The 15,931-nt window shown below is 32.9% G+C and overlaps 2 protein-coding genes across 2 annotated transcripts in view; one reads left to right on the forward strand and one right to left on the reverse strand.

Annotated features, from left to right (window-relative positions):
- Positions 1 to 5,615: 5,615 nt before the first annotated feature.
- LOC107469242 (bifunctional aspartate aminotransferase and glutamate/aspartate-prephenate aminotransferase) lies at positions 5,616 to 9,250 on the reverse strand. Its single transcript, XM_016088619.3, has 10 exons — positions 8,956 to 9,250; positions 8,608 to 8,866; positions 8,371 to 8,464; positions 8,145 to 8,248; positions 7,427 to 7,675; positions 7,219 to 7,332; positions 6,905 to 6,988; positions 6,482 to 6,652; positions 6,282 to 6,395; positions 5,616 to 6,116 (listed from the first exon to the last, which is right to left on the reverse strand). Exons 1-10 carry the CDS (start codon positions 9,063 to 9,065, stop codon positions 5,976 to 5,978), a joined length of 1,440 nt encoding a protein of 479 aa, XP_015944105.1. The 5' UTR covers positions 9,066 to 9,250; the 3' UTR covers positions 5,616 to 5,975.
- A 2,277-nt stretch (positions 9,251 to 11,527) lies between these two features.
- The window catches only part of LOC127742838 (uncharacterized), a 46,471-nt gene continuing 42,067 nt past the window's right edge, over positions 11,528 to 15,931 (forward strand). The window contains exons 1-2 of the mRNA XM_052255567.1: positions 11,528 to 11,748; positions 11,858 to 11,993. Coding sequence (XP_052111527.1) covers positions 11,528 to 11,748; positions 11,858 to 11,993 — 357 coding nt within the window. The remainder of the gene's footprint in view (positions 11,749 to 11,857; positions 11,994 to 15,931) is intronic.

Genomic DNA, 15,931 nt, shown 5'->3' on the forward strand with positions numbered 1-15,931 from the left:
TATTTTCTTCTCTGAACAATGAGCAACTAATCCTTCATTGTGAAGGTTAGGAGCTCTGTCTATTTGTATGGATTGAAATAATCAACTAATCCCAATAATTGTTTTCGTTCTTTATTTTATGAATTTGGGTGGAAAGGAAGTATGACCCATGTTCTAATTGAGTTCTTGTAAAACTTGGAAAAGTTATTTACTTGAACAACAGCTTGAAAACATATTATCCTGAATTTCTAATTGTTTGTATTTAACGGGATACGTAACATATAATCCCCTTATTTTTGGATAATTAGAATTCTTGTGGCATATAAACTAGAAATTGATCATCACCCTCTAATTGGAATTAATTGACCAAGAAATTAGCAGTTAATGAATTTTAGAAGAGACTAGGAAGGTCTAAGGAATTAGGGTCTAGTCACATATAGTTTGTCATGAATTAAATCTTGCATGATTAAAATAGTTAGTAAGAATAATCAATCCGAAAAATAGATAAATCTGAAGCCTTAACTGTTTTCTCCATATCTTATTCCCAACTCATTGCTGCTTGCTTTCTGAAATTCTTAATTTACTGTTTAATGCTCTTTGAATACCAAAACACTCTTTTCTGTTTGTCTAACTAAGCCAATCACTTAACCATTGTTGCTTAGTCCATCAATCCTCATGGGATCGACCCTTACTCACGTAAGGTATTACTTGGTACGACCCGGTGCACTTGCCAGTTAGTCTGTGGTTGTTAAATTACCGCTCCAGGGTTCATACATGAAATTTGAAATAATGAAGGGAGTTCAACTTTCTTACCTTAACTCATACAAAATGTGGATGGAACCCACTAGAAATCCATGCTAGAGCATCCCTAAACAACCAAAATCACAATAATTCAATAAGTCCAAAACAAAAAATGTGAATATGTAAGGAACGGAAAACTGGGCAAAAACTGAGAGTTTCTTACCACAAAATTTAAATAGAATTGAAGAGGATGAGAAGAGCTATGCGTGGCCACAAACGGCTCGTCAATTGGAGCTCCGAATCAAAAGTTATGTACGAAAGAAGATCAAAGTGAATAGTGACAAGGATTTTCTTACTTCTCTTCTCTCTTCTTCGTGGAACTCAAGGAAAATGGGGGAGGAACAACTTGTTTGGTGCTGAAGTGAAGTGTTTATATTATGGGCTTGGGACCGATTCACTTGGTTTAGCCCGTTGGCCTAATTTTGGGTCAAAACTTTTAAGATTAGAGTTTTAAATCATATTTTAAATATTTCTATCTTCTCAAATTATAAATTATAATTTCTTAACCTTATTCACTTATAATCAGTTTTCTCAACTGTAGTCCCGGACATATCTCAGCCAGTACTGCCGGTCAAATTTTCAGTGTACGTTTTTACGTGAAAAATTATGTTTTCTGACTCAAAAAAATTCACTGAGTCCAAATATCATATTTAAATTGTCAAATTATGATGCTAAAGTTTTCACTCATTACCACCCATATTTAATTAATTATTTATTTAATTTTTGTTAAATCGAGGTTTTACACATCTATCTTCATATGAAATACTGATGTAAAACTATTGTGATAGAAGAGAGACAGAGAGAGATGGTTCATATCATCATGATATTCATCGTTATTCTTATAATTAAAATTAGTATGATAGTTATCACTCTTATTATTAGGGTTGAGGCAGACAAAAGGAGCGACATGCACGGGTAGAAGGATACAGAAAGACATAGAGAGAGAAAGGAATAGAGAAAGAGTGGGAGATAGATAGATACAGAAAGATAGAGATAGAAAGAAAGACATAAATTGTTGATATTATCGTTGTTATCATTCTTACTATTCAAATTATTACTGTTATCATTGTTATGATTGTTATGATTCTTATTATTAGAGATAGATTAAGAGATAGAGATGGAGCCAGATACAAAGAGGGAAGGGAGAGAGAAAGATAGGCAGAGCAAGGGAGATAGGGGAGAGGAAGAGTTAAAAAGATTGTGAGAGAGATACAGAGAGGGAGAGCGTCGGAAAGCCAACGATAGGAAAAGGGAGGGATAGATATAGCAAGAGAGAGAGAGGGGCAGAGAGATATAAGAGAGAGAGAGATTGATTTTTATGATTCTTATTATTAAACACAAATTGAGAGATAGAGATGGGGCCACAGAGAGAAAGATAGAGAGATAGGCAGAGCAATAGGAGGAAGAGAAAGAGAGACAGACAGAGATGAAAGAAAGGTAGAGTCAGAAAAGTTGCAAGAGAGATACAAAGAGGGAGAGAGACAGAGAGCTAACAACAAGAAGGAGTGATAGATATAGAGACACAAAGGGAGAGAGAGAGAGAGAGAGAGAGAGAGAGAGAGAGAGAGAGAGAAATACAGATATACTAAAACAGAGAGTGAAAGACAGACAGCGATGGAGCAGAAGAGAAAGGAAGAGACACATAGAGAGTGACAGAGAGCCGGGAGAGAGACAAATACTCAGAGTGAGAGAGAGAGAGAGCGAGAAAGGGAAAGCAAGAAGGAGGGAGAGAGAGACACCAACACATTATTAACATTTATTATTATTATACCACCAAAATGCACCCGAATAATTGAACCGCTAATAGAAATGCACTCGAATTTTATTATCGACAAAAATACCCTCAAATAATTTAAAAGTGACAAAACTGCCTGACATTAAATATGTATTTTTCAAAAAATACTTTACAAATTAAACTTTAATACAATTTTTTGCAAATATGATTACAAAAAATAAGATATTTTACCCGTAAAATTTGCTGATTTTTTGTGACTTTTTATATTTTCTTTTCTATTTTTTTTGTCAACAACCAATAGCACTTTTAACAAATCACAAAAAAGAATATATGCTTAACAAAAAATTTGCAAATTTTAAGAATAAGAATATCGTATTTTTTTAATTATACGTGCAAAATATCGCATTAAAAGAACAATCTCTAAAGCATATTTTAAAAAATACATATTTAATGTTGGATACTTTTGTCGAATTTTTAAATTATTCGAGGAAATTTTTGTCGATATCAAAATTCGGGTGTATTTTTTTAGCGACAAAATTATTCGACTGTATTCTTGGTAATTTATCATGTAATTATTAATACAATTCTTTTTATTATTATTTTGTTATGGTAATGTATCATTTTTAATTTTTTTTTCCATGCTTTTTTTTTTTTACAATACCTCACTTTATATTTGATTTTCCGAGTAACTTTATTTAAATTACATTTCAATTTCCTAAACACCTAAAACAACCAAACAAGCCCATATTATTTGGACATAAAATAAGCTCATGTTAGGCATCCTTATTAAAATTCATTCAGAATGGATTGTTTATAGTCCAAAATAGTGCTAACATTAATCAACCAACCCACTTTACACAAAAAAATTTTCCAACTCATTATGAGGCCCCTTACAAAGAAACTCTTAATTAGTCACATTATTATAACGATACTTTTTCTTAATCTTATTAATCTTCACTTTAACACAGCGCAAACTCAGGTGAATCTTTGTGTTGTTTGGGTTTGGGCTTAGCTGTGGGCTCGTTGCCCTGACAAAAAAAAAGTCATATTATCATTAACTACCAACGGGAGCTCCACGTGACACGCTTCTGCCCAACCTGCAATACATTATCAATTTTAATTATTTGGCAAAACTTAAAAATTAACTAATCAATTTTTAGTAAAATATTTTTAAAAAATAAAAATTAAAACCATAACTCCCACAATTAATTAATTTATTACATATTATTATTTAATAAAAATATAAAATATTAATTAAATATAATAAACATCTACATTAAAAGTATCATAATAATATTATCATAACAAATTTTAAGTTATAAACTATTCAAATTTCATATTATTTGATATACTTATATATCATTTATATATCATTCATAAGATTTTTACTACTATTACTTTATTTCATAATTTATAGTTTGCCTAAAAAAAATATTTATACCTACAAATGAAGAGAAGTCTATTTACTTAAAAATAATTCTATTAGATGATTAAGTACAAAATAAAAATATTTATTATATTTTTAAAACAAATTTACAAAAAAAAAACACTCTTCTTACTTTACTATTTATATTTTTTTATTATTTTGTAATACTTTACATATAACTATATTTTAAGATCCTTATAATTATACTTATTTTAATATGCCATTTAAATCAAAGAATCAATTTTGATAAATTTTAATATTATTTTGAGTTTGTATTACTTGAGACATTGTTTGACAAAGTGAACTAAAAAAATATTAACATATATTTTTATTTGATGCTAATTAAATTATTCTTGTTAAAAATAATTTATTCAATATATATACAAAAATAAATATTTAAAAAATATTATTCTTACTATTATAAATGTCATTGAAAAATATATACACTAGAAAAAGAAGAATAAGTAAATGTAAAAAAAAATTAAAAAAAAAGTTTTTATACTACAACATTTATTAATGGATATTTTTAATTTATGCTATTTAAATTATTCTTATTAAAATAACTTATTCAATATATTATATATGTACACACAATAAATATTCTATAAAATTTTATTCTTACTATTATAGATATCTTTAAAAAACTATATGCACTATGAGAAGAAGAGTAAGTAGATGTCAAAGAAAAATAAAAAAAGGTACAAAAAATAAAATTATTACAGGTTCAAATTATAAAAAATTCCATCAAATTATAATTATCATAAAAAATTCTATCAAATTATAAATTTTAAACTCAATAATTATTCTAGATTAAAAATTAAATTAAAGATACTAGATTAAAGTGCCACAACAAATTTTATACTATTTGATAGAGAAGCAAAAAAATTATTGAATACAACAATCTTAAATCTAATTACACTCCAAGAAAACAATGATACTGAAGCACCATCCCAATTAAAAATTTTATACAACTTCATACTTATATTTGAAGTAAATAATTTATATTTGAAGTCAAAGTAAATAATTTAAACTATGTTCTCAACTCAATAATTATTGGATACAACTACTACCAAGACATTTGTTCCGACAAAAAATACTGAAACTTAACCCCTATTACAATAAATAAAACATGTAATATAACAAAAATTTTATTTATTTAAAACAACATTTTTATTGCTCATTTATATTTTTCATTGGTTATAGGAACTAACTTCACCGACACTAATATCATCAAACCTAGATGACATATAAATTAAGAGATTAAGGAGAAAGAAAAGTAAACGAATCTAAGACATATCTTCAAATGAAGAAGAAAGAAATAATTCCAACAACAATTGAAAAAAAAAAGAGAATAAACATCAGATAAAAAGACTAAGTCCGTCAATTATAACAAATGCGAAAATAAAAACTTTATACAACTTCAATATAAAAAACTTTTGTATTACAAAATATTTTAAATAAAAAACACATCAAATTTAATATTAGTTTGTATATATTTTAATTAATTTTTAAATAATATAATACTTATTAAAATATAAGATATACCATAATTAATTTATCACTCACGCATCTCGGGGATCTCACTCTAGTTAATAGTGTTTCCTGAACCTTTGACAATAGTAAACACTTGAACTCAGTTTGGCCATGTTTCAAGCATGAATATGCCCACATTAATAGTGTAGGAAGTAGGAACACTTCGGGATCTTGTGTAACCTCCCTCCGTTTTTTATTCATTATCTTTCATTTATGTTCAGATACATTAGTTTTGAATATGTCACTTTTTCAAAGTAGGAACATTATCCAGAATCTGCAGCAGTTCCTTCAAATGAATTGGACAAATTACTTTCACTGACAGTTATTTAGAAATCATGAAATGATCAACTACCCACATAATTTTAATAATCATCATTTAGGATGTGGTATTCAGACGAGAAAATAGCCACAGCCTGTTATTTTAAGGATTTAACTAGTTGCAAATTGCCAGAGCCAAATATAAAATACATCAAGTAGAAAAAAGAGTTCAATTCATATGCTTCAAACAAGAGCAGCAGAGATTAGAGGGGTAAGTGCTTTCTTAATTCTCTCTACAGCTGCCTGTAAGGTAGTAAGGGATGCAGCATAAGAGATGCGGATGCAAGTGTCATCTCCGAATGCACTTCCCGGCACCAGAGCAACCTGCAAATGAAAACACCACAAAACAAATAAAATTATTATTCGCGAAATGTGATGCATTAAACCTTTCAAAGCATCATGTCCATCAGGTATCTTAACTTTATATACATATAAGATCAATGGAAGATGTTTCAGAAAAATAGTAAAACAAAATATTACTGCTGATACCTGGCCCTTGTCTAGAAGGTATCGACAGAGGGACTCAGAATTCTCAATTTTACCGAAACCATCAACTTCTCTTCCATAGTAGGAGCTGAAATCAAGGAATAGATAAAATGCTCCCTGAAAGTGGACAACATGGTATATTTACAAAGTAGAATAGCAGAGAACAGAAGGAGGAGAAACATCATATAGTTGAGTTTGTGAACCTGAGGTTCTGATATTTTCACACCATCCATCTCTCTAAAACTTCTAACCAAGAAATCTCTTCGTTCCCTGAATGCTTTCACCATGGTAGAAACAGCCTCCCCACCAGCATAGCCTAGCCCTAAGGCAGCAACTGCAGCTTTCTGGGATATACTACTTGCCCCTGAAGTGAACTGAATAAGATAATATGTGTCAGGCATCATATTGTGCGCATGTGACCACGTGCATGCAAGCACACATATAGCATAAATCATCCAACTCCAACTTAATCCAAATGAAAAATAGAAATTTTCTTCTCTCCATTGCCGAATCTTGCAAGACCCTAAGCATATAAAGATGTCTTGGAGCAACAGGAAACAAAGAGAAATACAAAGTAGAGCTATATTGTTGACAAAAATGGCCAACCGAAAACAATTACAACATACCTGACTTTGAAGCTTTCCGCATGCTGCAATAAAATGTTTCGGGCCAGCAATATATCCAAGTCGCCAACCAGTCATTGCAAATGCCTACAAGAACACAGTTCAAAAACATCGCAAGTTCGTAACCAAGTTACCTGACCAAAGGCTTTATGCATCATGCCATGATTGACAACTATACTAACAAATAACAAATATGAATTGAGTAGTCAACAAAAAATTAAAAATAAAAAGAGATCAACAACACCAAAAATAATGAAATACCCAAAAAGATATATTAATTTGAATTAAGGTAAGAGAACATATCCTAACAGATTAACCTTGGAAAAACCGTTCACAGTAAGAGTCCTGTCCCACATGCCAGGTAAAGATGCAAAGCTCGTATGAGTTGCTGGTGCATAAATTATGTGTTCATAAATTTCATCAGAGATGACCTGTATAAAACAACCATAAAGATCTTCAAAGGAACTATCATTTAGAAAAAAACATTGACACACATGTGATCTAGTCATGGAAGTATAAAGCTACCAGAAGCCTGGGGTGCTTTGCTACAATTTGGGCTATCTTTTCAAGTAATTTCGTTGGATAGACTGACCCTGTTGGGTTAGATGGCGAGCAAAGAATAAGTACTCTTGATTTTTCAGTGATTTTGGATTCAAGGAGTTTGGGATCCAAAAGAAAATTATCAGATATGCTGGTTGGAAGAATCACAGGTGTTGCATCAGCCAATCTTGCCATTTCTGGGTAACTCACCCAAAATGGGGCCGGAATAATGACCTGAAGAATTTACAAAACATGGTAATGTAAACCGCAGAGTTTGCAAAGGGAAGAATGGCATAAGACACATCTTTCATAGTTGTAAACATAACACAGAATGGAGCAATCTTTCATTGGCATATAAAGCTTGCTTGACCCAAAATATATGATAATCAAATTTCATGAGTACAGCAGAAAAACAATACATGGAGCAAGGGGTTCAGAAATGAATGCTGAGTTACAAAATACAAAGTCAGTTGATCAAAACAAAGGCTTGTCACTAAGTTCAAACAGATCATGGAATCCTACAACAAGTCTGTAAACACATACAAGAATACAGCATCCAAAGGAGAACAAAGCTAAAGCTTGTATATTGTTGAAGTCAATTTTTCCCCTAACCCTGTATTTCAGCACAAATTTAAAGCACACTCACCATTTTTCTTTAACTAGCCTAATGTCTTCGCAAGTAAGGTAAAGAGCCATTACATACCTCATCGCCGGGTGAACAAACTCCAAGTACTGCCTGAGCAATACTCTGCTTTGCTCCATTGCTTACCACAATCTGATCAGGAGTATATGTAATTCCATTCTCCTCTGCAATAAAAATTCAGGAAAATTGTCAAAAGCCACATAAGCCCCCATCTCAAAAAATCAGTAAAAAACCATTAACCAAAGTAACCAAAACACAAACACTTGAAGTGCATAAATTAGCTAACCCTTCAACTTATGACAAATCGCGCTGCGCAATTCAAATGTTCCGGCATTAGGGGTGTACCGTGTGTATCCTTCGCGAATAGCATTAATCCCAGCCTACCATACTCACCACACATTAATCAAACATTCACATGATCATTACTTCATGATCATAATTTCATTATCATACACCTAAATCAAAAAGCAGAAAGATGCAGCAATAAAAGTACAATTCACACAAAAATAAAATGAGAATTCACCTCAGCTATGACGGCAGGTGTATCGAAATCAGGTTCCCCGGCGGCCAAGCGAATAACCGGCACTCCGGCTTCGACAAGAGCAGTGGCCTGGTCACTTATGGCAACAGTCTTAGAAGGCTTAACAGCATTAACTCTCGGACTCAAAGAAATATCAACACCAAAAGATTCTGAATCTTCAAAGCTACTACTCTTCGCTTTCACAACCGCCACAAGAGCTCTTCTTCTATTCAGCTCAACACGTTTTCCCTTATGCACCGTTCTACACAAAACACACAATATTAAAAAAAACAGTTGCAGAGGCGGATATTAGAAACAAATGAAAGTGGAGCATAAAGAAGAAGAACTCACATGAAAGGAAGAGATCTACGAGTAGGTGGAGGAATCACGGAATGGAAAGAGGGGCATTGATCTCCGAATTGGGTTCTGGAGATGGTAGCGCTGTTTAGAGTATTCGCCATTGAGAATTCGATTGAAGGTGTTATGATAATATGAGAAAGAAAGGTGAAAAAAAATGCAATTGAAGTAACTGAAATGAAAAGGAGAAGAAATGAGAAAATTATAGGTAAGATTCAAAGAAGAAGGAAGAGGGGGTTGGTGGGAGAAGAGTTAGTTGGTGGGAGGAACCAAAAAGAACTAAACTAAGTTTATTAATAGATTAATAGTCATTCAAGTCAATAAGATTGAACTCAATTTTTACACGGATGTAGTTTTTGTTTTTTCGTTAATGTTGGTTACAGTGAAATGGAGATTTGGGAGTGAAATGTAAAGTGAAGTGAAGATAATTAGTTGGGACTTGGGAAGGGGATATTTAAAAGGGTATTTTGGGCTTAATTATTAAGAGATAGAAACATTATTACTCATAATTTTTTATCATGTCACGTCTTCCAACGTTCAATATATAATAATCATGGACCTAAATAATTTTAAGGTTCCTTATCCTTTTAATGATTTGGGCTCGCCAGGATCAGTATGCATGTTTTGCTTCAGAAAATAATTTCTGAAATAACAATCATTATTCATTGGAAGTTCATCGTGCACCTTTATATTAGGCTAAACAAGTGTAATATATAATCTCTGAAAATATTATCCTCAATTAAGTAATGACTTAAGTAGATTAAAAAGAAAAATGATAAACTTGACTAAATCTCCATTTTGGTCCCTCAGATTTACGCGATTACTCATTTTGGTCCCCGAAATTTAAAATTACCTATACTGATCCTCCAGATTTAAGTTTTGGCACCAATATGGTCCCTCAACTCTTTCCGGTGATGATTAAACAAATAGAATGCTGAGATGACACCCTTCTTGTCACGTTAGACGATGTAACGGCTAGTTAATGTGGCAAGAGTTGTATTTGTATCCAATTTAGTCCCTGAAACCCTAATTATCTTATCATCTATCTGAGTTATAATAACATAGTTTTAATAAAGGGACTAAATTGGATACAAATACAATCTTTGCCACATTAACTAGTCGTTACACCATCCAACGTGACAGGAAGGGTGTCATCTCAGCACTCCATTTGCTTAATCATCACCGGAAAGAGTTGAGGGACCATATTGGTGCCTAAACTTAAATCTGAAGGACCAGTATAAGTAATTTTGAATTTCGGGGACTAAAATGAATAATCGCGTGAATCTGAGAGACCAAAATAGGAATTTAGTCGATAAACTTAGATCAGTGAGATGGTCAATAAGAGAACTCGCATACGGTTTTTTTTTTTTATATTTCTCAATATGCGTACTTTCTAAAATATTTATCAATTTAAATTTTGAAGCATATTTTGATGTAAGGGTACAAGATAAATAAACATACATGTATTTCAAATGCACTGTATTTAAGATATGAAAGAAAATTTAATACGTTAATTTCGGGTGTACTCAAAATGCTCATTTAAAAAATTGATGTGCATCTAATCTAAGATATGTGTTAAGTTACTTAGGAATTTCTACATCTTAAATATAAAAAAAAATAACATTAATTTTTAATTTTTTAAAAAATTGAAGACAAATAAATCTTTTTATCAAATTATTCTTTTCTTTAAAATGGCATTACATCCAAAATACATATATACTAAGGATTTTTTTATTATAAATTAATTTTTTTTATTTTTAAATAAAAAAACACATTAATCACTAATACCAATTTTTATACGCAATTCGCTTAATCTCTTGACAAACTGCATGTTATTGCCTTCAGTTCGCTTAGTAATTCGGTGACTTAGAACCAAGTAATACAGTTCGCCTAATAATGTGACAACGGAGTGAAGTTCGCCCAATTATAAAAGATATTAATGTGACAACGAAGCGAAATTCGCCCAATTATAAAAGATATTCTTCCTCCTCCGCCATTATCACTTTTTCCTAAAAATTCACTCTCCACTTCTCTCTCAATTCCCTCTTTCCTTCTCTCTCAACTACCCTCTTAATTATTTATCTTTTACTAGGTTAGCTTTTTTCTCTTTGAACTAACTTAGGTTGGTCGAGTTATCAACTCACTCGTCCGCTTAAACAAATGTTAGAAATGACCCTTAAATAAAATTCAGATCCGCGGCGTATTAGTTCTTGACCTGTTGGACCAAGAGATACTATGGGCAACAAAAAAAGGTCTTTATATCTTTTTTTTCTTTTTAATTGGATTCCTGAACTATTTATTTTTTTCAATTAGGTTTTTCCTGACACCAAACGTTAAAGAAGAGTGAATTCATTATTATACCATCGTTTATGTTTTACAATTCTCTCCTACACAGTAGGATTTTTCTTTGTGAACGCTCATAGATCCAAGCTAACTATTTTCAGGAATCTCTAGCTCCAGAAAGTATTTTTAGGTGATGATGGATTAATTTGGATTATTCTTCTAAAAATGACTTCGACTACTAACTCCGCATTCTTCCTATCCAAAAGCTCAGTAATCAGCAACAATGGAAGTGACACTATTGCTAATGATGATAGAATGTTTCACGTCCAAAAACTCCTCCATGAAACTCAAATGGCTCAGAACTACAACAATAAAATTAACCACCAACAAGAACTATCTCCTTACACCACCCATCTTTTCAATTTATATCTCCATTGATCCCCACCACGTCGACCCTCTCCACCTCCGTGACCTCCGCGACATATGCCACTACTTTTTCCACAGGTTCCCAAGCCACATGGTAGAGGATCAGTCCCTCTTTCTTGATACTTGTAAGCTCCGTCGTTTTCTTCGTCTTTTTCAAGTCTCACCATGTTCTTATCGTTGATGATAGTGGTGATGATGGAAGTTTTGGGACAGAAAATTTAGTTGAGTATGTGACATTAATGACTCTTTTCAATGGTGAATTGGTGAGGTTTGGACGTGCTGTTTCTAACTACGGCCTCACTGCTTCAATTTATGATGTCATGGTAACACTTACAAAAGTCAATTAAAAAGATGATCTTTACATGTTAAATAAAATGCCCATCAACTGAGTTTGATGGCAATAAACACATATGAGTTGTAACATATTTTAGTTATTTGTTATTTGGTTAGTACATCAATAATTGTGTGCACAATGAAGAGATGAAGGAGGGAGTAAAGGAAAAGGATTTTAGTCTAAGTGTGACAATGACGAAGGAGAGAGTTAATTTTGTCTTTATGGAAAAAGAAAAAGGAGAGATAATTAGGGATTAAGAGAAAAGTTAGGGTATCTTCAATTTAGGAACGAAATATTCTGTTAAACTAAATATTTTTATCGCGGTAGGAATTTAATTGAAAAAAAAATAATTGATTCAGTGATCCAATTAAAAGAAAAAAAGTATAGGAACTTAATTAAAAATTTGACAAACATTTTAGAGTTGATAATAATATATAGAGTAGTTTTTAATTATTATAGAAATAAATACTTTAGAATAAATTATAATATATAGAAATAAATCATTACAATAGAGTAGTTTCTGATTTTAATTTAAATCTAAAGTGTATTTAGAGAAATATAATATAATTTATATTGTAGCATTATATAGGTATTTGATGAGCGGATATTTTATACGCTTTTTGGCATCATTTTCATATAGTTTTTGTTATGTTTTGTTTAAGTTTTATTATATTTTCATAGGTTTTAGTGTAAAATTCATATTTTTGGATTCTACTTTGAGTTGTTGTGTTTTATGATGATTTTAGGTAAATTCTGCCTGAAATTGAGAAGTTTTGGAAAAGTCTGATTCAAAGACAGAGAAATGACTGCAGATGCTATCAGATTCTGATCTCCATGCACTTGAAGGAGCATTTCTGGAGTTACAGAAGTCCAAATAGCACGCTCTCAATGGCTATGGAAAGCTAACATCCAGGGCTTTCTAGCAATATATAATGGTCCATACTTTGCTCTGGAAATAAAGGCTCAAAACTGGCGTTCAACGCCATCTACCTATCTCATTCCTAGCGTTGGATGCCCAAAAAGGAGCAGCTGGCGTCCAACGCCCCAGAGGGAGTACCAACTCATGGCTTCACTCAGGCTCAGCCCAAACACTCACCAAGTGGGCCCAGAAAGTGGATCTTCGCACTACAAAACTAGTTTTTCTTATTTCTGTAATCCTTAGTTATCAGATTAGTATATATAGAACAATGATCACCCTTGTTCAGGACTTTTGACCATATACCATATTTTCGAATACATTACTATTTTTTGTAAGCTATGAATCACTAACTTCCTAGGTTAAGGTTAGGAGCTCTGCTGATTCTTATGGATTAATAATATCACTATTCTATTTCAATCTATGCTTGATTCCATTCTAAGATGTATCTTCGCTCTTCATCCTAATGAATTAGGAGTGTAACTTGACCGTCATCCCTATTCTACATGGGTTCTTGCGAGTCCTTGACGGGATAGTACTGAACCACAAGCTTGATTATACATCTCTTAGACGGCTAATCCACGACTTCGTTGGGGACTTAGAGACATCAGTTTAGCCGAGGTACGGGGAGATTAGGACCTTTTTAGTATAGGCTAGAGTCAATGGAGCAACATTCTCTGATTCAAAAGATCTGACCTTGTCTGTGGCGCTTTGAGTAGGATCACCAAGGAAATGGACTACAGGAGCTTTACCCCCATTCAGGTTGGATGACCACTGACCTGGCGTTTGAACTGAAGCAAAGGAGATTAATGACCACTGACGTGGCATTAATCACTTACAGCTTGCCATGGAATGAATCATCAGAAGTTGGAGTAGACAGTGAGAAAAGTTGATCCAGAAGGAGGAAGCGTCTTCGAAACCTCAATCGTTCTCTCATCACTGATTTCACACCTATCCAGTAACTGTATTTATTCTGTTTTATGTGATTTTCACAACAACTATATTTTCTATCCGCCTGACTAAGATCTACATGATAGCCATTGCTTTTTCAAATCAACAATCTCTGTGGGATCGACCCTCACTCACCTGAGGTATTACTTGGATGACCCGGTACACATGCCGGTCTATCTGTACAAATATTACAGAGTCAATTTTGTGCACCAGTATTATTTATTATTAGTCTAATATGATAATAATTTATAAATTAAGAATAGAAATAAATTATTAATTGTAGCATATTATAAACTATGTAAAGTTACGTTGATTTTCTTTATTATTAGTTTAATATGATTTAATTTTCATGTGAATTTTAGGTTAGATTTAATATGTCTTGATTATTTTTATATTTTTGAAGTTTTATATACTATACGACTAAAGTAGGACTTGCTAAGATGGTACAAGAAAAACCATTATAAGCTAGATAGAGATGATTATATTACTGGAATGAGTATCATCAATGAAAATTAGCAGTTTGCAGTACTTGAAAGTCTCAACACATAGTGAAAATGTCCAAAACCCCAATTTGATGATAAGTTTTAGGTTGAAAAGAGTAGAATTTATCAACTTATCTTGCATTTATTCATTGAAATTGTATATTTTTATAAATTTTTTTTAATTGTGCTTAATTATGAAAAACATATTTTTTATACTTTAAAATTGCTGAATTTAACTCACTTTTATCCCATTCAATGCCTTGATATATTTGTTTAAGTAATTTAAGGTTTAAAAGGCAAGAATGACTTGATGAAGTGGAGAAAAAGTATGCAAAAAATGGAGGAATTATAAAGAAATGAAGTTTTGAAAATTTACCCAGTTGTGCGTACGCATGTGGTGGACGAAATTGTGATTCATACTTAAACTATTGTTTGGAATTGATTCCCCAGTAATGGCCCCAAAAACTTGGTGCTCAATACCATGGTCTAAACATAATTTCACAACTTTGCTCAACTAACCAGCAAGTGTACTGGGTCGTCCAAGTAATAAATCTTACGTCGATCCCATAGAGATTGTTGGTACGAAGCAAGCTATGGTCATCTTGTAAATCTCAGTCAGGCGGATAATTAATGGTGATAGAGTTTTTGAATAATAATAGTAAATAAACAGAAAATAAAGATAAAAATACTTATGTAGATCATCGATGGGAATTTCAGATAGGCGTATGAAGATGCTGTGCTCCTTCTGAATCTCTGCTTTCCTGCTGCCTTCATCCAATCCTTCTTACTCCTTTCCATGGCAAGCTGTATGTAGGGCATCATCGTTGTCAATGGTTACATCCCATCCTCTCAGTGAAAAAGGTCCAAATGCTCTGTCACGGCACGGCTAATCATCTGTTAGTTCTCGATCATGTTGGAATAGAATCCCTTGATTCTTTTGCGTTTGACATCACGCCCAACAATCGCGAGTTTGAAGCTCGTCACAGTCATTCAATCCCGGAATCCTACTCGAAATACCACAGACAAGGTCTAGACTTTCCGGATTCTCATGAATGCCGCCATCAATTCTAGCTTATACCACAAAGACTCTGATCTCACGGAATGGAAAGCTCGGTTGTCAGGCGAGGGCAACTGGTGCACGAAATCGCAATCACACTTTTGCAATCCCGCACAACTAACCAGCAAGTGCACTGGGTCGTCCAAGTAATACCTTACGTGAGTAAGGGTCGATCCCACGGAGATTGTCGGCTTGAAGCAAGCTATGGTTATCTTGTAACTCTTAGTCAGGATATCAAAAATTATCAGGATTGATTGTGAAAAGCAAAAGAACATGAAATAAGTACTTGTTTTGCAGTAGTGGAGAACAGGTTGAGGTTTTGGAGATGTTTCATCTTCTGAATCTCTACTTTCCTACTGTCTTCTTCTTCAAGCACGCAAGGCTCCTTCCATGGCAAGCTGTATGCAAGGGTTTCACCGTTGTCAGTGGCTACCTCCCATCCTCTCAGTGGAAATGTTCAACGCACCCTGTCACGGCACGGCTATCCATCTATCGGTTCTCAATCAGGCCGGAATAGAATC

This window comes from Arachis duranensis, chromosome 10, assembly GCF_000817695.3.
Source record: "Arachis duranensis cultivar V14167 chromosome 10, aradu.V14167.gnm2.J7QH, whole genome shotgun sequence".
Classification (NCBI taxonomy): Eukaryota; Viridiplantae; Streptophyta; class Magnoliopsida; order Fabales; family Fabaceae; genus Arachis; species Arachis duranensis.

What these genes read in the sequence shown, in the direction of transcription:
- LOC107469242 (XM_016088619.3), bottom strand. Translation starts at nt 9,065, where the DNA reads ATGGCGAATACTCTAAACAGCGCTACCATCTCCAGAACCCAATTCGGA. An exon ending in GATTTGTCATAAGTTGAAGG is followed by an intron (nt 8,249 to 8,370) that starts GTTAGCTAATTT and finishes TTTTTATTGCAG; the next exon opens with AGGAGAATGGAATTACATAT. An exon ending in CAAAGCACCCCAGGCTTCTG is followed by an intron (nt 7,333 to 7,426) that starts GTAGCTTTATAC and finishes TGTTTTATACAG; the next exon opens with GTCATCTCTGATGAAATTTA.